Source organism: Pongo pygmaeus, chromosome 5, assembly GCF_028885625.2.
Source record: "Pongo pygmaeus isolate AG05252 chromosome 5, NHGRI_mPonPyg2-v2.0_pri, whole genome shotgun sequence".
NCBI classification, from domain to species: domain Eukaryota; kingdom Metazoa; phylum Chordata; class Mammalia; order Primates; family Hominidae; genus Pongo; species Pongo pygmaeus.
In genome coordinates, this window is record NC_072378.2 from 36866472 (window position 1) to 36886883 (window position 20412).

General features: G+C 43.9%; 2 protein-coding genes and 1 pseudogene across 9 annotated transcripts in view; 2 read left to right on the forward strand and 1 right to left on the reverse strand.

Annotated features, from left to right (window-relative positions):
* KCTD20 (potassium channel tetramerization domain containing 20) overlaps positions 1-13564 on the forward strand; it is a 47161-nt gene extending 33597 nt beyond the window's left edge. For 5 of the 6 annotated variants that reach the window (XM_054490435.2, XM_054490437.2, XM_054490439.2 and 2 more), the window contains 5 exons: positions 1318-1420; positions 1788-1908; positions 3761-3958; positions 6928-7038; positions 9294-13564. In XM_054490435.2, coding sequence (XP_054346410.1) covers positions 1318-1420; positions 1788-1908; positions 3761-3958; positions 6928-7038; positions 9294-9586 — 826 coding nt within the window. In that variant the 3' untranslated portion in view covers positions 9587-13564. The remainder of the gene's footprint in view (positions 1-1317; positions 1421-1787; positions 1909-3760; positions 3959-6927; positions 7039-9293) is intronic. The other variant, XM_063666169.1, reaches the window with a different exon arrangement.
* A 2922-nt stretch (positions 13565-16486) lies between these two features.
* On the forward strand, positions 16487-16633 carry LOC129039835 (U2 spliceosomal RNA; annotated as a pseudogene).
* STK38 (serine/threonine kinase 38) overlaps positions 16566-20412 on the reverse strand; it is a 53766-nt gene continuing 49919 nt past the window's right edge. For 2 of the 3 annotated variants that reach the window (XM_054490432.2, XM_054490433.2), the window contains exons 13-14: positions 19380-19474; positions 16566-18585 (exon numbers count right to left, since the gene is read on the reverse strand). In XM_054490432.2, the coding sequence (XP_054346407.1) occupies positions 18455-18585; positions 19380-19474 (226 nt within the window). In that variant the 3' untranslated portion in view covers positions 16566-18454. Of the gene's footprint in view, positions 19475-20412 lie in introns of all 3 variants that reach the window. The other variant, XM_063666168.1, reaches the window with a different exon arrangement.

The window sequence follows — 20412 nt, forward strand, 5'->3', positions numbered from 1 at the left end:
ACGGAGTCTCACTCTGTCGCCCAGGCTGGAGTGCAGTGGCGCGATCTCAGCTCACTGCAAGCTCTGCCTCCTGGGTTCACACCATTCTCCTGCCTCAGCCTCCCACACAGCTGGGACTACAGGCACCCACCACCACGCCCGGCTAATTTTTTGTATTTCTTTTTTTAGTAGAGACAGGGTTTCACCATGCTAGCCAGGATGGTCTCGATCTCCTGACCTTGTGATCCGCCCACCTCAGCTCCCAAAGTGCTGGGATTACAGCCATGAGCCACCACACCCGGCCGAAATGGAATCATTTTCAGACCTTTGAAAAGCAGCCAGTTCAGGCTGGAGGACAACAGTTGTGAACAGCTGAACAGCAACACTTCCCAGCAGTTTAAGGAAGGAAATGGCAGTGAACCCCCATTTGATTGGGAAGTCAAATCTTAGGCTGGTTGAAGATAGCAGCTGCCTGCCCTATCCTTTGTGTTATCTAACCATTCCACAGCTCATACACAGAAGTGCAGCAGGAGTGGAAGTCATGGGGTCATTTAGACTGCAAGGGATCTGACAGAAGGAGGAAGGATGGGGAGAGGCGAATAAGAAAAGCTCTTTTCCCTGTACCCTCATGACTTCTGAGTTCATGCTGACAGCAAGCCTGTCTCTCTGAAATGCAGTAAACTGCTGATAAGCCTAATACCTACTACCCTCCTTTTCTACTTGATCTGAAAATCCCATCATTAGTTATTCTTTGTATTGAGTAAGGCCATTTTTCCCCCAGAGCTCCACTATTAAGACATACCAGGAAAGTATTAATATAGCTGCATCTAACAGAAGATGAGATGTTGAAAAGTGAAGCTCAGAAATATTGATGAATGGCATATTAGATAGGTCAGTATTGACAGACGAGGGGACAGGAATAAAAAGGAGCCTAGATGCTGTCTTTCTGAGCTGTGAGTATAGAAAAGCAGGTTCTTGGGCAGTGGGGAGGCCATGAAAGGCCACCATCTCAACACAGATATTTTCCAAGGGCCACCTCTGCAGTTGCTATTTACTGCATTTACTGCCAAAGAAACTCACTACAGATGAACTTTGTGGACTTGATCCTTCATTCTTCTTTGTACACAAATGCTTAAAGCAATTGCCTTTTTTTCCTGTCTGAAGGGAGCTTCCTGAGACTTGAGTTGTCTTGTAGGCATTGGGTTCCAGTGCTGTGTTTTTAATTTATACTATGAGAGAGTGGGATGGAGTCTTCCAAAATGAGGTGGAGAAGGGAGAAGTCTCATCTGTGAAGAATCATGATGGAGAAGATAACATTATTGCCTGGATATCTTTCAGGATGTTTGGACCAGGAAGAGAGTACAACTTCACTCGGCCCAATGAGAAGGGAGAGTATGAGATTGCTGAAGGCATCAGTGCAACTGTATTTCGCACAGTGCTGGTGTGTGGTAGCCTTTTTTGTTACATTCTCTTCCCCAGGGGCATGTGTGATCAATAGCCTTGAGAGTTCCATCAACTATGTTATTGACTTTAGAGTCTCTGGTTTCCAGTTGTTTCCTTTCTCCCTTTGTTTTCTATTCCTGTAACTTTTAAGTCCTTGCTTGTTTGTATGTGAGCTCTATCAGTTATCAAGTTCTGGTTAAACAAGTCAAGATAGCCAGGAGCTGTTTTGCCATCTAATGAATCATCCAATTTGGTGATAATTCCAGTAGCTCATTGCTTTAACAGAACCAGGAATGCACAGAGATGGAGAAGTAATTTTTCATCTTGTTCTCTGCCTACATTTTTTCTTCCTGATCTATTTACAGGATTATTATAAAACCGGTATCATCAATTGTCCTGATGGCATCTCTATCCCAGATCTTAGAGATACTTGTGATTATCTCTGCATTAATTTTGACTTCAACACTATCCGATGTCAAGATCTGAGTAAGTACAGGAGCAGCTGCCAGCTGCACTTAAGCAGCTGAACTTTGAGTTTTCTTGGAAGTCATTGATTTTTTTTTTTTTTTTTTTTTTTTTTTTTTTTTTTTTTTTGAGACAAGAGTCTCACTCTGTCGCCCAGGCTGGAGTGCAGTAGCACGATCTCGGCTTACCGCAACCTCCGCCTCCTGGGTTCAAGGGATTCTCCCTGCCTCAGCCTCCCGAGTAGCTGGGATTACACATACCTGCCACCACACCTGCCTAATTTTTGTATTTTTAGTAGAGATAGGGTTTTGCCATGTTGACCGGGCTGGTTTTGAACTCCTGACCTCAGGTGATCTGCCACCCTCAGCCTCCCAAAGTGCTGGGATTACAGGCGTGAGTCAAGCCCAGCTGATATTTTCTATTACTAAACAGAAGGAGTTTCAAGTGTAGTTTGAAAATCTGCAGAGGCAGAGATGTGATACTAACTAACCCTTTTCCTCTCTTAGTTCAAAGCACTGTGAGGAACTGGAGTAGACAAAGGAAAACAGATAGTAGTTTCTAAATGGAGCCTGACCAGTGGGAGACCAAGCTGACTGCTTCCCTCTTGGGACTTTGGTGTCTCGACTCTAACAAACAAGGATACTGATTGTCTAACATGAGCAACAGTTCACTAATAAAGTCAAACAGCACAAATTGGCCAGGTTCTCCTGATCATGATATTGCTTTTTTTTTTTTTTAATTTGAGATAGGGTCTTGCTACTGTGTTGCTCAGGCTGGTCTCAAACTTCTGGCCTCAAGCAGTCCTCCCACCTCAGCCTCCTGAGTAGCTGGGACTACAGGTACATGCCACCACGCCTGGCTTATTATTATTGTTTTGTTTTGGAGACAAGAGTCTCGCTCTGTCGCCCAGGCTGGAGTGCAGTGGCACAATCTCAGCTCACTGCAGCCTCCGCCTCCTGGATTCAAGCAATTCTCCTGCCAGAGCAGCTGGGATTACAGGCGTGTGCCACCATGCCCGGCTAATTTTTATATTTTTAGTAGAGATAGGGTTTCACCAAGTTGGCCAGCCTGGTCTTGAACTCCTGACCTCAAGTGATCTGCCACCTCGGCCTCCCAAAGTGCCGAGGTTACAGGCGTGAGCCACTGTGCCCGGCCTATTATTATTAACTTAGTGTTTGCTAAGTGCTTTATAGATACGGACTTGCTTAAATCTTCTAACAGTCCTGAAAGATGGGTGATAACCTCATTTAAGAAATTAGCTTATTCAGAGCTCTAGGCATTAAGGCTAGGATTAGAACTCAGATTGTGTGACTGCAAACTCCATGCTCTTATTACCTGGGCTTCCTGAAATTATATAAATAACTATTCTCTGAATTTCATGATACATTTCCCTGCATGTTGCATGAAAGCCCCTGTATGTGTGATTTCTTTACTGAGTGTATTACACATTTAGAGCAAGTCCTTTGGTGTCACCAAAATTCAGATTATTCCTCTATTATGGTGCTCTGACTCCATGAAATCAGGATCCAAACCATCTTCAGAAGAGGTACTACAAAGAATCGTCCCCAAATGATGATTTTGTCTCTTATAGAATTAACATTTATGGTCTGACCTTGTAAGTCCAACAAAACCTCAACTGATCAGAATGCTCAAGGATTATTAAACATGAGTAAATCGAAGAGTGGTAGGATAGGAGACATACCTTAACAAAGCTTAATTATCACCCTGGAGCAGGAAACAATCTCTTTGCCTTTAAATGTGCCACTTCTCTGAACCTCATCAATGATAACAGCCATTCTCTCATAGTCTTTTTCACTCCAGTAATATGTGCATTTAGGCAGAAAGCATGTTCACCTACATTTTCTCTCTGCAGGTGCTTTACTCCATGAACTGTCTAATGACGGTGCTCATAAGCAGTTTGATCACTACCTCGAAGAGCTGATCTTGCCCATCATGGTGGGCTGTGCCAAGAAAGGAGAGCGAGAGTGCCACATTGTTGTGCTGACAGATGAGGATTCTGTGGACTGGGATGAAGACCACCCTCCACCAATGGGGGAGGAATATTCCCAAAGTAGGAGCTTCTAGCATGGTGTAGATGTTTTCAGCAAGAAACTCGCTACCTGGAGTAGCAGCTTGATCCTAGAACCAATGTGAATATCAATGTTGAGCCTGTGATGAGCACACTCACCTGGATGACAAATCCCTAGTGATGCAGGTCTAGCCTTTATGCTGGGGAACACAGTGAATGTTGTTACACCATTCACTCTTTCTCTGGTGTCTCGTACTGTGTAAGATACTGAGGCAGCACATTAAATGATGGTGTCATTTTTCTCTTAATTCATTTTTAAATCCTTTTGAATTGGTAATAAGTCAAAATTCAAAAAACATAAAAAGATATACACTAAAAAGTCTTATTCTCACTCCTGCCCCATCTATCCAGTTTTGCTTCTCAATTTCTTTTACAGGCTTCCAGGTATATTCAATGGACACATATAACCAATTACTTGTTTTCTCCTCCTTTTTCAAATGTACCATATTATACAACTGTTCTATGCCATGTGTTAACAAAAATCTTTGACATTCTGGGCCAGGCGCGGTGGCTCATGCCTGTAATCCCTGCACTTTGGGAGGCTGAGGCAGGCGAATCATGAGGTCAGGAGTTCGAGACCAGTCTGGCCAACATAGTGAAAGCCCATCTCTACTAAAAATACAAAAAATTAGCCAGGCATGGTGGCGTGCACCTGTAGTCCCAGCTACTCAGGAGGCTGAGGCAGGAGAATCAGGTGAACCTGGGAGGCGGAGGTTGCAGTGAGCCAAGATCACGCCATTGCGCTCCAGCCCGGGCGACAGTGTGAGACTCCATCTCAAAAAAAAAAAAAAAAAAGAAAAATCTTCAACATTCTTTTTTGTGGCTCTATAGTGTTCCCTTGCACAAATGTGCCATAGTTGATTTAACCAGCCATTATTGGACGTTTAAACTATTGGCCAGGCACAGTGGCTCATGCCTGTAATCCCAGCACTTTGGGAGGCCGAGGTGGGAGGATTGCTTGAGGTCAGGAGTTCGAGACCAGCCTTGCCAATATAGTGAAACCCCATCTCTATTAAAAATACAAAAATTAACTGGGCGTCGTGGCTCGTGCCTGTAATCCTAGCTACTCTGGAGGCTGAAACAGGAGAATCACTTGAACCTAGGAGGCGGAGGTTGCAGTGAGACAAGATCACACCACTGCACTTCAGCCTGAGCGACAGAGCAAGACTACGTCTCAAAAAAAAAAAAAAAAAAAAGATTAGCCGGGCATGGTGGCCCATGCCTGTTGTAATCCCAGCTACTCAGGAGGCTGAGAGGCAGGAGAATCATTTGAACCCAGGAGGCAGACGTTGCAGTGAGCCGAGATCATGCCTTTGCACTACAGCCTGGGTAACAGAGCGAGACTCCGTCTCAAAAAAAAAAAAAAATTATACCTTTATAATTTTGATAGATGTTGCCAAATTATCCTCCATAAAATTTGTACCAATTTACACTCACAAAACAATACATGACAGGTTTGTTTCCCACCCCCTCACCAAAACAGCGGCTTTTTCTTTTTTTTTTTTTTTTTTTTTGAGACAGAGTCCCGCCTCCTGGGTTCAAGTGATTCTCATGCCTCAACCTCCCGAGAAGCTGGGACTACAGGTGCATGCCACCAAGCCCGGCTAATTTTTGTATTGTTAATAGAAACAGGGTTTCACCATGTTGGCCAGGCTGGTTTCAAATTGCTGACCTCAAATAATCCACCCGCCTCAGCCTCCCAAGTGCTGGGATTGCAGGCACCGTGCCTGGCCAACAGTGGCTTTTTAAAAAATTTTTTTACAGATAGAATCTTGCTCTTTCACCCAGGCTGGAGTGCAGTGGTGCAGTCATGGCTCACTGCAGCCTCAAACTCCTAGTCTTAAGTGATTCTCCCACCTCAGCCTCCAAGTAGCCTGGGCTGCAGGTGTGTGTCACCATGATTGGCTAATTTTTTTTTTTTAAATTTTGTGTAGAAATGGGTTCTATGTTGCCTTGCCTAGGCTAGTCTCAAACTCCAGGCCTCAAGCCATCTTCCTGCATCTGCCCTGCAAAGTGTTGGGATTACAGGTGTGAGCCACTGTGCCTGGCCCCAAAACAGTGTTTTTAAAACTTTTATCTTTGCTACTTTCTTAATAGGTAAAAAAAACTGCAGAATCTCATGATTGGCATGAGTTTTAATTACATTTCTTATTTCATGAGTGAGGCTGAAATTTTTTTTTTTTTTTTTTTTTGAGATGGTGTCTCCCTTCTCTTGGCCAGGCTGGAGTGCAATGGCGTGATCTTGGCTCACTGCAACTTCTGCCTCCAGGGTTCAAGTGCTTCTTCTGCCTCAGCCTCCCGAGTAGCTGGGATTACAGGCACCCACCACTATGCCTAATTTTTGTATTTTTAGTAGAGACGGGGTTTCACCATGTTAGCCAGGCTGGTCTCCAACTCCTGACCTCAACTGATCTGCCTGCCTCGGCCTCCCAAAGTGCTGGGATTACAGGTGTGAGCCACCACACCCAGCCAAAATCTTTTTAGTTTTCAAGAGCCATTGTAATTTCTTTTTTTGTTAATAGTGTTTGTGCCTTTTGCCCATTACAAAATCAGATTGTTAGTTTTTTATTTAGTGATTTGTGAAAGCTCTATTTGTGGCAGCTCTTTCTAATTAAGGAAATTAGCCTTTTATGAGTTGCAAATATTTTCTCATTCAGTTGTCTTTTTAGCTTTGGTAAATGGTTTAGGCTATGCAGAGATGTTGTATTTCTAAAATCATCAGTTTTTCTTTTATGGCTTCTAGGTTTAATGTTGTACCCAGAAAGTCCGCACCCTGAGACTATAAAAGTTTCTCTTATGGTTTATGTATTATTTAACATTTAATCTTTGATCCATCTGGATTATTTGGGATTAGCAGTCAAGTATATCCTTTATTAGTTTGATTCTGTTAGCTTCTCTCTTTCCTCTTAGGTCTTTACTCCATGGCTAACCCCATATTTTTTATTTTTCAGTTCTTTATAGCTCCAAGCTCTACAGATTCTTCAAATATATTGAGAATAGGGATGTTGCAAAAACAGTGTTAAAGGAACGGGGCCTAAAAAACATTCGCATTGGAATTGAAGGTAAAAAAAAAAAAAAAAAAAAAAAAAATCCCAGTCAACATTCAGGTTGGGTCTATGGCCACAGCTTACATCCTCAAAATTTAGCCTCCAGAGGGCCTAGAAAATAGGCATACATGAAAACCACATTCTTACTCAAGTTTGAAGTTTCCTGTTTTTGTCCTCATTTTTCTTTTCATTTTATCTCCAGTTGAAAATGGTTCAAAGCAGCCACGGAAACAAGTTCGAGTTTACTACTTCAGGATAAAGAGCAGTGAGGGCAAAGGACAGTGGTAGGGAGATACAGCAGGGCTTGTGGGCTCACTAGATGAGAGCGTCGTTCTGCCACCAGTCTTGGTGAAGATGTTTCTGGCATCTGGAAGGGTCCTTCTGAAAAAATAGCTTGGGGACTCAAAATTTAAGATTATTCCGGCCGGGCACGGTTTGTTGTGCCTATGATCCCAGCACTTTGGGATGCCAAGGTAGGCGGATCAGTTGAGGTCAGGAGTTTGAGAGCATCGTGAACAACATGGAGAAAACCCGTCTCTACTAAAAATACAAAATTTGTATTTTTGTATAGTGGCATATGCCTGTAATCCCAGCTACTCGGGAGGCTGAGGCAGGAGAATCACTTGAACCCGAGAGGCGAAGATCACAGTGAGCTGAGATTGTGCCGCTGCGCTCCAGCCTGGGCAGTAAGAGTTAAACCTCGGCTCAAAAAAAAAAAAAAAAAAAAGATTATTCCATACTTTTGAGGAATGTCTGAATATATTAACAGAACTACTTTGAATGATCTTGAGCAGTGGCTCCCAACCTGTGGTCCCCATGGAAGGCTCTCAAGAGACTGATTCCTGGAGAGTGCTAAAGTCATTTGGTCTCTCCTATGTGGATCCTTTTTTTTTTTTTTTTTTTTTTGAGACAGAGTCTCACTCTGTCGCCCAGCTGGAGTGCAGTGGCACAATCTCGGCTCACTGCAAGCTCCGCCTCCCGGGTTCACGCCATTCTTCTGCCTCAGCCTCTCGAGTAGCTGCGACTACAGGCACCCGCCACCACACCTGGCTAATTTTTTGTATTTTTAGTAGAGATGGTGTTTCACTGTGTTAGCCAGGATGGTCTCAATCTCCTGACCTGGTGGTCCGCCGCCTCGGCCTCCCAAAGTGCTGGGATTACAGGTGTGAGCCACAGCGCCCGGATCTTTGTTTTGACTTTGTGGATCTTTGTTTGACTCTTGTGCTTTGCTACTCTTGTTACCTCATTTCTGCCCACAGAACCCGTCAAAGCTTCATTGTGTCTGATTTAAGTTGAATTTAAAGTTGGAGGACTTTTTTTTTTTTTTTAAGAGGGTCTCACTCTTCTGCTTACACTGGAGTACAGTGACACAATCATGGCTCACTGCAGCCTTACCTTCCTGGGCTCAAGTGGTCCTCCTGCCTCAGCCTTCCGAGTAGCAGAGACCACAGGCACGCACCACTATGCTCCCTTATTTTTTTTTAACCTTTTTTCTAAGAGATGAGGTCTCCCTCTGGCCCAGGCTGGTTTTGAACTCCTGGACTCAAGCGATCCTCCTGTCTTGGCCTCCCAAAGTGCTAGGATTACAGGTGTGAGCAACAGTGCCCAGCCTTGGAAGACATTTTTGAGATTATCTATTAAATCTCCTCCTACTCAGTCTTTCCCTTGTCTGTTAGGTGCATTTCCCAGAACAACCCATCAAACTATTTTACCATTGGAACATTCTGCCATACATATTTAATAGATACGGCCTCCCTCACCTGCCTGCCTTCTAGTTAATAGCCTCTGAAGCTACTTTGACTATTTTTTCCCATTTCCATGTGACAGCCTTTCACATATTTTAGGCAGCATCTCTGTTTTTTCTTTAGGCTAAACATTCCACATTTCCTTAACTATTTCTCATATAGTATGCCCTCTAAGCAACAGAATTAAGAGGACTAGGGTAGCCATGCCTTGGCAGGACTTTTCTTCTATGGTATTGTTGCCAGCAACAACAGGTTCCTGAACTAGTAAGAGGCTTCTCTCCTCTTTCCATTAGAAGGGACAGAATTCTTGTTACTTCTCAGATTAGTCCCTTCTAGGGACAAGACCTACTAATCTGACCAGGAAGGAAGTGAACATGTAGGTGACTGGGGCTGGGACTGGTCACTTCCCACGTATTTTCCATGCTGTGATTTTGGGAGAAAACTGATGTGGTTAGGAAGGAGAAAGTATGGACACCAGAGTGAGCACAATTTGTTAGTCATGAGAATGGCCTTTTTCCGTTGCAGGTTACCCTACCTGTAAAGAAAAAATTAAGAGAAGGCCTGGCGGCCGGTCTGAAGTCATCTATAATTACGTACAACGCCCCTTCATCCAGATGTCATGGGAAAAGGAAGAAGGGAAGAGTCGCCATGTGGATTTCCAGTGTGTTCGAAGCAAATCCCTCACAAATCTGGTAGCTGCTGGAGATGATGTCTTGGAGGACCAGGAGATATTAATGCATCACCCACCCCAAGTGGATGAACTTGACCGGCTAAATGCCCCACTTTCTCAGATGGCTTCTAACGACTTTCAGGATTAGGGCCAGCTGTGGGTCTACGCCTTGTTGGAGCCCATCTCACCTGGGATGCCTGCAGCCAGCCCTCCCTCATGATTTGTCTCACCTTGAGTAGGAGACATGCTTCTCCCCTATCCTTTTCCTTTCTGCCATAATTAACATATGTCCTTTTCAGTAAGTCCGTGCCTCTGGCAGGGGATGAAGAAATACTCACTGGTAATTAGCTACCATCTTTGCAGCAGCCCTGGTAACTTGAAAAATTTGGGTCTGGTGCTGTTCACTGAGTCTTTTTGTAACTGCAAAAGCAGGAAAGGAAGTCAAGACTCCTGTTGCCTCGTGTTTAGCAAAGCAGTCCTTATCCTTTATACTCTGTTCTTGGGTTTTGTTTTTGTCTTGTTTTATACCAGGCAAATTGCTTAGTAGCAAAGGGACCAAACTTAAAAGGTGACAATCTCTAACTTCTAAAAGCAGGCACCAATCGGATGCTTATTAGAGGTTAATGAAGACGCCATTCTTGGTGGCCTCTGCACCCAAACTGCATCTGGAAAGAACTAGGGTCTCGTTCAGAATGTCCAAAAGGAAATTCTTAAGAGCTTAAATTCAGATTTGTGTCTCATTAATGCAGTGAACAATTCAAAACCACACAGATTCCTTGGCAGGAAGGATAATGGAATAACAATGTTGATGAGACCTTTTTAGCTTCAAGGTTTTGGAGTTTAAACAAATGGATGATTCATTTGGAAGAAACTCACAACGCAAGTAGAAGAACCTCTCCAAATCAGGCCAATTGGGTTATCCTGGCTTGGAATCTGGTGTGAAACCATAGGTCTAACACTCTGGAGCAGCACATTGCTGTGGATATGTCTAGGAGACCTTAGATATGGCTTAAAGGCTTTCAAGATGAGGACAGAAATTGCTTACAATTGCTCAGTTTCTCAACAGAAAGACTTAAAAGAGTGCCAGCATGGGGTATATGGAGTGAAGCTGGGTGGGAAGCATCATCTGCACAGTCCCTGTCCTACTGCAGGATTTTTCTCTGTATGTTTTCATACCATGGGATTTTTGGATATCAGTTTATTTTGGTTCTTGAAATAGCCTAATAGCTGCTCACACATTGGGTAGGAATATTATACCAATGTCATCCCCAAAGGAAGGGTGAGCTGAATGGAAATTAAGCCCAGTCATTTTATTTGATCTATTAGCTCTGTTATCAGTGCATGATCACCAAGATGACCCTCCTCAGCCCCCACAGTGCTGAACCACCTTCCCTCCTCGTCTCCATGGCTATTAATAGTATGGCTAAATTTAGAGTCCAGAGCCAGATATAAGTATTTTGGGATTATCTCCCAGTTTGTGGTAGAAGCTGACTGGAATACAGGTTGAGTATCTCTTATCCAAAATGCTAGGGACCAGAAAGGTTTCAGGTTTCAGATTTTTTCAGATTTTGGAATACTTAACAGTTGAGCACCCCAAATCTGAAAGGCTTCTGAACATCATGTCAGCACTCAAAAAAGTGGATTTTGGAGCACTTCAGATTTTGGATTTTTGGATTTGGGATGCTCATCCTGTGTAGGAGAGGCTACTCGATTCCATTTAATGACTGTCCTAGTCATAATCATCCAAAGATAAAAGCCAGGTAGATGTTGAAAGCTCTTTCCAGGGCTGAAAAAGTGTTCTTACGTTCTCTGCATGTGACTAGCATCACTGTGGAAATTAATGCTCTGTTCTTCACTAGAATGTAGTAAGTGGTTAAATTGAGCTATCCCCCACCTGATGACTATCGGCATCCATTTGGAAGGCCAATGGCCTGGATTAAGGGTTAGGATTATTTGTAGCTAGAAGGTAATTTTATCTCTATGAAACTAATTGGCTCATATTTGAGGTCAGGTTTGGCCTTGACCTTACCAGTACATTTATACCCACTACCAGTTGACTAGACCAGATAATTGTTAAATGGTGCTGCTTTTCTGCTTCTCAGTAGACTTCCATGCCATTACAAAGGAAATTTGAATTACCTAGTGTTTGTATATTCCATAAGTATGTATAACTTCTGTTACACAGCTTATGTATTGTTAACATTTAAGCGTAAACCATGCTACAGCTAACACTTAAAAATGAAAACGAATTAGTTCTTGCTTAGGGAAAATGCCAGGTATGAAGTATGGCATATACTTGACACTGTCCTGTGTGTAACCCTTTACTTTGCTCAGGCTTTCAAGATTGAGTCTTTTTTCCCCCAAATTAGGTAAACATGCATTTGACCCCAACCTGTGGGGTTTGAGTAAGCTGGAAATCTGTGACGGTAGGCTTTCTAGTGTCATGAGGTGGTGGTGACTGAAGGAAAAGCTGGGATCACAGGTTCCTTCTGGTGGAGAGGAAGGTTTATTTCTATGCCCCTCCCATCACCCTCCACCTGGAGCTCACCCAAGCCTGCTCCAGTCCCAGGGGCAGGCCATTCTGCAAAAGCAGGACCTCACAGAAATAAGGGCTGGGTTGAGGTCACCCCCTTCAGAGTTGGTTACTGGCTAGATGGGTAAGAGGCATTTGTAATTTTTAAAAGGTGGAACTTGGGCTTGGTGTTTTCTTCTGAGTGCCTAAATAAGTAAGCCAGGCTGTTGATATTTTGGCCAGAGTAATCGGCAAGCCAAGATTAACCCGAATCTGAAGTTTAGAATCTTGAGTTTGTATCTGCATCATAGCACGCTGTTTTGATGAGGAAACATTTGCCACTAGGAGTTGGAGGGAGGGCAAGATGACAGTGTTAAAATAAGTCAGATCATTTAATGGTTTCCCCTAAGCCCTGGAAAAATATTTGAAAGAATGGCAGCAAAAAGGTTAAGAAAGCAAGCCAGATTTACTGCACAATATGCAGTACCCAGTACTACTTTAAATCCCAAGAGAACAGTGTGATGCCTAATATATACAGGTTTATGAAAATACTGTGGAATAAGCCCAGGAAGGTTAGATGTGTTTGCAGATAAGTGTCCCAAAGGGTCCCCCTCTAAGTAAAACAGATATTCAGACCACAGGCTTTAATGTACACTGTCATAAAGTGAGATGTGGAGGATTTTTTTTAAGTCAAGTGTCAATCGAAGTTAAAAAGCAAGGGTTTTTGGCCGGGCGTGGTGGCTCACGCCTGTAATCCCAGCACTTTGGGAGGCCGAGGCTGGCAAATCACCTAAGGTCAGGAGTTCGAGACCAGCCTGGCCAACACGGTGAAACCCCGTCTCTACTAAAAATACAAAAAAATTAGCCTGGTGTGGTGGCGAGTGCCTGTAGTCCCAGCTACTTGGGAGGCTGAGGCAGGAGAATTGCTTGAACCCGGGAGGTAGAGGTTGCAGTGAGCCAAGATCATGCCACTGCACTCCAGCCTGGGCAACAGAGCAAGACTCCGTCTCAAAAAAGAAAAAAAATCAAAGGTTTTGGCTGGGTGCAGTGGCTCATGCCGGTAATCCCAGCACTTTGGGAGGCCAAGGTGGGAGGATCACTTGAGGTCAGGAGTTTGAGACTGGCCTGGGCAACGCAAAAAAATAAAAAAATAGCCAGGCATGGACATGGTAGTGCATACCTGTAGTCCCAGCCACTCAAGAGGCTGAGGCAGGATGATTGCTTGAGCCCAGGAGGATGAGGCTGCAGTGAGCCATGATGACGCTACTGCACTCCAGCCTGGATGACAGAGCAAGACCCTGTCTCAATATTTTAAGTCAAGGGTTTGTAGTAATGTATTCAATGCCACTTCTTGCCATCACTTTGCAATTATTGAAATGGGAATACTGAGCTCAGAAAGCAAATATGATGCTTTCATGGGAGATGGAGCCACATTTGTGTTCTGGGTGGGATCACTAGTGCAGGAGAACATTACATTTTCTTCTGAAGGCAAAATGCTTGTAGGTTTTGCCTCTACTTTGTATTTACTTTTAAAATTGCACTTGTTCACCTACCAGTGTTTACGAAATCCTGTATTTGGGATGCTTTTTCTATAATAAAATATTATAATTTGTGTGTCTGTTTTTTTTTAGCAGAAAGTAAAATTAGAAATAAAGATGTTGGGCCAGGCGCGGTGGCTCACGCCTGTAATCCGAGTACTTTGGGAGGCCGAACGGGTGGATCACTTGAGGTCAGTAGTTTGAGACCAGCCTGGCCAAGGTGTGGCAAAACCCTATCTCTACTAAAAATACAAAAATTAGCCAGGCATGGTGGCACACGCCTGTAGTCCCAGGTACTGGGGAGGCTGAGGCAGAAGAATCACTTGAACCTGTGAGGCAGAGGCTGCAGTGAGCCGAGATTGCGCCACTGCACTCCAGCCTGGGTGACAGAGCAAGACTCCGTCTTAAAAACAAAAGTAGGTGGGTCTTTGAAGACGTCACTACCAAGGCGGCAGGTGAAGCCACAGTGTGGAGATCACCAAGACATCACACGACTGAAGAGGGCAAAGGCACCAGCACCAACATTTAAGTGTGGAACTAGTAAGAAGGAAGTCAGGGAGCTGGGAGGAGAGTGAGTTTGTTTTAAAGGTTACCAGTGTGAATGCAGCAGATTAAGATGAGGACTGAAGGGGGAACCCAATGGATATGGCAGAACACCAGTGACTACAGGAGTGATAACAAATACGAGCATGTTTTACACAGGAGGCAGAAACCAGACCAGCATGGATTAAAGTGGGGAAGTGAGAAACAAAGTGACTACAGTGTTCCTTATGCTCTTCACAAAAGTAATTATCTATTCATAGATCCATGCCTCCACCACAACACAGGAGCACACCGACCAGCCTATAAAACCCTGGACTGCTCACTTTTTTCCCTTCTGCCCAATCACTGCTGCCTAAATAAAAACATCTCTGGGATGCTTCACTAAGCTACTCACAACTCTGGGTTGGCTTGTCATCGTCACATCAACACTAATGTAAATAAGGTGATGCTACATTTCATTAAGCCACTTGGTGGGAATTCTCTCAAACTGATCTGTTGCCTCACCAGACTGCCTGGAACTGAGCTTGAATGTTGCTTGGGCAAGGTGTTTTTTCTCTGAAAATGTGCGTGAAAAAGCATCACGAAGGCCGTTTTTGTCAGTGTTGGCTTTGATGGATCATTCCAGAGAAATATGCTCTGTAGGAAATGAAAATAGCATTCACTGAATCCTTCTGAATTCAATTAAAAACACCACTTGGGTTACACAGAAGCCCAGGAGAACCAGGACAAGGCGATCTAAAAAAGTTCCAAGGAAATAATTCTGACAAAGAGCATTACCAACTGATGGCAGAGGGGGACTCTTACTAGGCCGTACAGATGAGTTTTCAAATTGGCAATCTGTTTTGCAGAACCTGAGTATTAATCCTGAAGGAACTCATGTGAATCTTACTTTTGACCTTTTTTTTTTTTTTTTCTTGGAGACAGAGTCTCACTCTGTCACCCAGGCTGGAGTGCAGTGGCACAATCTCGGCTCATTGCCACCTCCACCTCCCAGGCTCAAGTGATTCTCCCACCTCAGACTCCTGAGCATCTGGGACCACAGACACGTGCCACCATGCTAATTTTTTGTATTTTTGGTAGAGGCAGGGTTTCGCCATGTTGCCCAGGTTGGTCTTCAACTAACTGGGTTCAAGCGATCCACTCACTTCAGTCTCCCAAAGTGCTGAGATTAAGGCGTGAGCCATCATGCCCAGCCCTTTGAAAGTAATTCTAAGAGCAACAATGGATCAAGCTGGTATCCACCGATCAACAGTCAGAAAAGCAGCCTGGGTAATTTAGATGCAGGGGAGAGGAGTACTAAATAAATGCCAATCAACCAAGCCAGCTAAAAAGAAACAGGTACTAAAGAACATTGTGATGCATTCCTGAACTGGGAGACAACGAATGATATGATTTTGGTTTCATTTTAGTATGCAATTTTCTAACTACCCCAATGAGAGTAGGAAACAGAATTTCTGTAAACAGGATCGACACTGAGCCAGTGTTGCCCAACATGTTTCTTAGGATTCATAAGCCTTAGAAAGACATTACCCATTCTGGCTGCATTTAGCTTCCCCTGCCTGCAGTTTCTACTCTAGCTGGTCTTTGCCCCTCCCTTCTGGACTCCTTGAGGTGCTTTTCCCTACCCAGAAAGGGGCTAACAAGTGAGGCATATGGGACTCCTCCAGTATACAACATCTCAGAGACAGAACCCTGCTCTGATGGACACAGGGCTGAACAATTTAATCTTTTTTTTTTTTTTGAGACGGAGTCTCGCTTTATCACCCAGGCTGGAGTGCAATGACACGATCTCAGCTCACTGCAACCTCCGCCACCCAGGTTCCAGCGATTCTCCTGCCTCAGCCTGCTGAGTAGCTGAGACTACAGGCTCGTGCCACCATGCCCGGCTAATTTTTGTATATTTAGTAGAGACGGGGTTTCACTGTGTTAGCCAGGATGGTCTCAATCTTTCCTGAGCTTGTGATCCCCCTGCCTCGGCCTCCCAAAGTCCTAGGATTACAGGTGTGAGACGCCGCACCCAGCCAACAATTCCATTTTATGAGCTCATGAGGTTCCTCATTGACTGCAGGCTGGGAAAAAATGCGGCTGGGCTGTAAAAGGCTGTACAAAAGGTCCACCAGATGACAGCACTTTTGTCAGGATGTGCACTTGGCCTTACTGTGAGGGGAGGGCCCACTGCCCTGCAACACTGAGGTGGGTGGAAGAAGCACATGCAGTCGGGGCAAGAGAAGTCTCTTCATATGGACAGTGAGTCAGGAGACTAGCTTCCTAAGAACAAACGTCAGTCCCAGCTTCCCTGAAATGGAAAAGCACTTTGCATGAAGATGGTGATACAGTTTTGAAATTAACACTCGAAATTAGGCGTTGTAATGGTTTGTGGACAAAGGGGTTAAAAGCAGCCATCAGCACTCTGCCTCTAAGTTATATGCCACTATTTGCTTTAAATCACATCACAATCCTTTCTCGGCCTTTGTGCTAAGATCAAATGCAGTATCTGTTCTTATCAGTTTAATAAATCACACCAATATTTCCACTACTGTTTTTACACAGTTTATTCAGAAGTTAAAATGTGGGCATTTTCCCCTGAAATAAATCATCCCCTGCCACTCCCCAACACAAAGACTCTCCCAACACCGCAGTTCCTTCTCTTTACCCAGGCTTACCACACATTCTTGCAAAACACACAGGAGTCCACACCCCAACTATTTGGTAATACAAAGAGACTACAAAGTCACACAAAGAATCTCATTTACTTCCTTTTCACTAGCAGGCTATGAATGAAAGACTGAGAGGCAAACACATCACCTTCATCCAGAGTTGAGACTTCCCTAACCTTTTTTCTTCCTCTTAAGAGGTTAAAACCCAAAGCAGTTTCACTGACAACTGTAACTCTGATATTCCATTTTTCTCTTCTGAATGGCTAAGCTAGGACATCCTTTCCTTTCAAAGCTGATCTTCACAACCTCAAGACTGGCAGAAAGCAGGCTCCCAGCTGCAGCTCGGCCACAATACTCTGCAACTGGCAAAGTTCCCACATAGGTGCAAATGATGCTTTAAGAGTTATCAACACTTTTTTTAAAATAATGCATTAATATGGAGCCTCCACATTTTTCTGACGTAATTCCTCTAAAGGTGGTGGCAGCTGTGAAACAGAAGGCACTTTGTGCTAAAATTCAGAGGGTCTCTCAAGAGAGAACGCCACAGCAGAGAGACCCAATCCGCCTAAATTGCAGGCGACCCTTTAGGGTGGGGAGGAGTATCCCCCAGGAAGGCATCTGCAAAGGAAAAAATTGTAATCATGATTCCAAGGCAAAATGGCTAAAGTTGGGAGAGAAGAAATACCAAGAGAGAAGACAAAACATGGTTGCGCCAAGGACTGAGGAGTGAGCTTTACAAGGACTTGTCAGCTGGCTCTGTACTTCTATTGGGCTGTTCCTTCACCATTTCCAAAGGGGTTCTGGAGACCTTGCAGGAACAGGAACAGCACCTTAGCCAAGAGGGTTCCAGGCCTCCTGCCTAGGCCTGGGCTCTCCTCGTTAGGTTCCTGGGAATAAACTGAGTTCCCGCTGGCAGCACTTGCAGGTATTGCTGGTCCACGGCAACATCTGTCTTAGGGAATCTTCTGGTACAGCCATGAAAAGAAAGTGAGGGTTTTCCACATAATCCGGGATTCCTTGGCAATGCCCAAGAAATTTTCTGGGCCTTCTAAGAGCAACAGTAGATCAAGCTGGTAACCCCCATCAACACTCAGAAAAGCAGCATGGGTATTTTAGATGGGGGACAGGGAGGAGATACATCAATGGATTGACAGTCTTTATCTTAGTACCATAAATAAAGTGCACCATGAATGGAGGCTATAAGCCACTCGCCTGAGGCTGAGGTATGGGTAGAAACTACCATCACCACCCTCAGGGTGGCGGATCATTTCCTTCAGCCAGAATCCTGGCTGCTGAGACTGTCTTTATTGCTTTATTTCCTTAGTACTATGGAACTTTTAGCTATAAAGGAAATACTTGGTGGGCTTGGCAGAGAGCGTGTCACAAAATCACAGGAACTGGCTGATATTCGATGACTATACACGACAATCTCAATAATGTTGGATGATGGCTCTTTTTCCCCTTCATTCTGATGAACTTAGGAAAACTCAAGTTATTTTTAAAACACCTATCAAATTGGCTCATGATGCTTCTCTTCCAAAGCAGGATAGCTGTTTATGGCCGATGTAGTAGAAACGGTTGTCTTTGTTTACAGTTTTTCAGATGCATTACGGAAGAAAATCCTCTTACTATCACATTTCAGGAGACTTTACTATGACATATTGGTGGGTTCCATCAACTTCTTGGAAGCTCTTCAAGAGTGTGAGAGGAAAAGCATGATGTTATACAAAGAACTCTGCTCCACGTAGGATTCCGTGGCAAGAGTACTATTTTGCTGCTTTCATGTAGGAAGGTATTGCCCCCCTTGCAGTCAGGCCCTCAAAGCGCTTGTATGTGTAATTGATGAAGACCCAGTCTTTGTTCTTGTAGTCAGTCTCAGGATGATTACTTGTGGCCACTGGGAAAGAAATAGATGTGAGAGTTGATTCATTGCCTTACCTCCAATGGACTACTCACGGTGCTGAAGACGGGACTCTGAAGAACACACCAGTTTCTATTTGGGAAAGCTTATTTTTCACGCTATGAATTTTTTTTTCTTTCTTTTGAGACAGAGTCTTGCTCTGTCGCCAGGCTGCAGTGCAGTGGTGTCATCTCAGCTCACTGCAACCTTGCCTCCCGGGTTCAAGCAGTCCTTCTGCCTCAGCCTCCCCAGTAGCTGGGACTACAGGCGCGTGCCACCACACCCAGCTAATTTTTGTATTTTCAGTAGAGATGGGGTTTCACCATGTTGGCCAGGATGGTCTCGATCTCTTGACCTTGTGATCTGCCCACCTCGGCCTCCCAAAGTGCTGGGATTTCAGGCGTGAGCCACCGCGCATGGCCTCACTCTATGAATTTTCTACATTTTCTTGCTCATGTTCTTTAAATCTCATATTTCTTCACAAATTTTTTAATGTTTTATTTTCCCATTCCTGTCATTTCAGATTACCTAACACTTAGAAAATAACAAAAGAACAGATTTTTGTGACTTACTCACCCAGTTGAGCAGTCTAAACATGGGAGCTGATACTCATTTTCCATTCACCAAGGTTTCACCACTACCCAGCATTAGAACTGGAAAAGTACTTACAAAGAACCTGAAGAAATGAAATTCCTCTCCATGTTCACTACTCTGATTTGTAAACATCATCCCAAAATTGGGGGTAAATAATGTGCTTATAAGGCAGCAGGAGACAATGCTGGTGGTGTTACCTGTTGGCTTAAGAATATCAGATTCCGGAAATTCATCGAAGTTTGAGGTATCATCAATGCTTTTGATTTCAATAGATATTGCAGCAGGTCTCTCTCTGCCAAGAATACACATGCCAAAAATTACTAAGTTAGTAATCAAATGGATCATACCAATCAAGTCTTTCTCCAAAAAAGACTCCTGGTCTGACATGAGAAGACTCTTCACTGGCAGGCAGCATTTATTTTCTCTGAAAAAACTTATAAACACTGACCAACCAAGCCAACTGACTGTAGCCAAAGTAAATTATGATTTTAAAAAAATAACTCAATCATTCATAGCTAGAAAGAAAGGTAAGAATAACTAAAACCTGAAGTTAGTGCAACTCCACCCATGGCCTGGCCTGTCTACTAAAAAGGGAAACTGAACCTCTAAATGTCCCCCTGTGTAGGGCTCTGGCCCTTCTTCCACTGGAGGTGCCAACAAGTAGGATGGCTAAAAAAGTGGCAAAGGTAAAAAATCACAAGCAGCAAATCAGAACACAATTATAAAATAAATGAAAACTTCACCTTCTATTTAATAACCAATGAATGCTGAATGAGAAGGTCTGGACTACAGCAGGTGGTCTAGGCTCTCACGGCTGTTGGCCGTAGTCTACTACCCCCACCATAACAATTTTCACTCTCCCTTTTCCTCTCCACTTTCACCCCTCCAATCTTTCCTCCACTCCTTTCTCCCTTCTCTATGTTCCAGTGATACCTTCCACCCTGTGGGCAGGAACAGTCCCGCTGGTGGGCCCTAAGAGGTTGCTGAGTTCTAGGTAAAGGGTAATACGCTTCCTAGATGCTCCCTCCACCTCAAAAAACAAAGTTCACTTCACTTTGTAAATAACTCCTAGATTCAATATATTCAATGACACATGGCTGACAAAAAACCTAACGCCCAATCTTCACCATGAATGAAAATCAGGAAAAGACCCTAAATCTCTAAGAAGCTCTCTTCCCTTACTTGGCTTGCCAATGATGGTCCTTCCAAATTATTATTAAGTAAACTAGA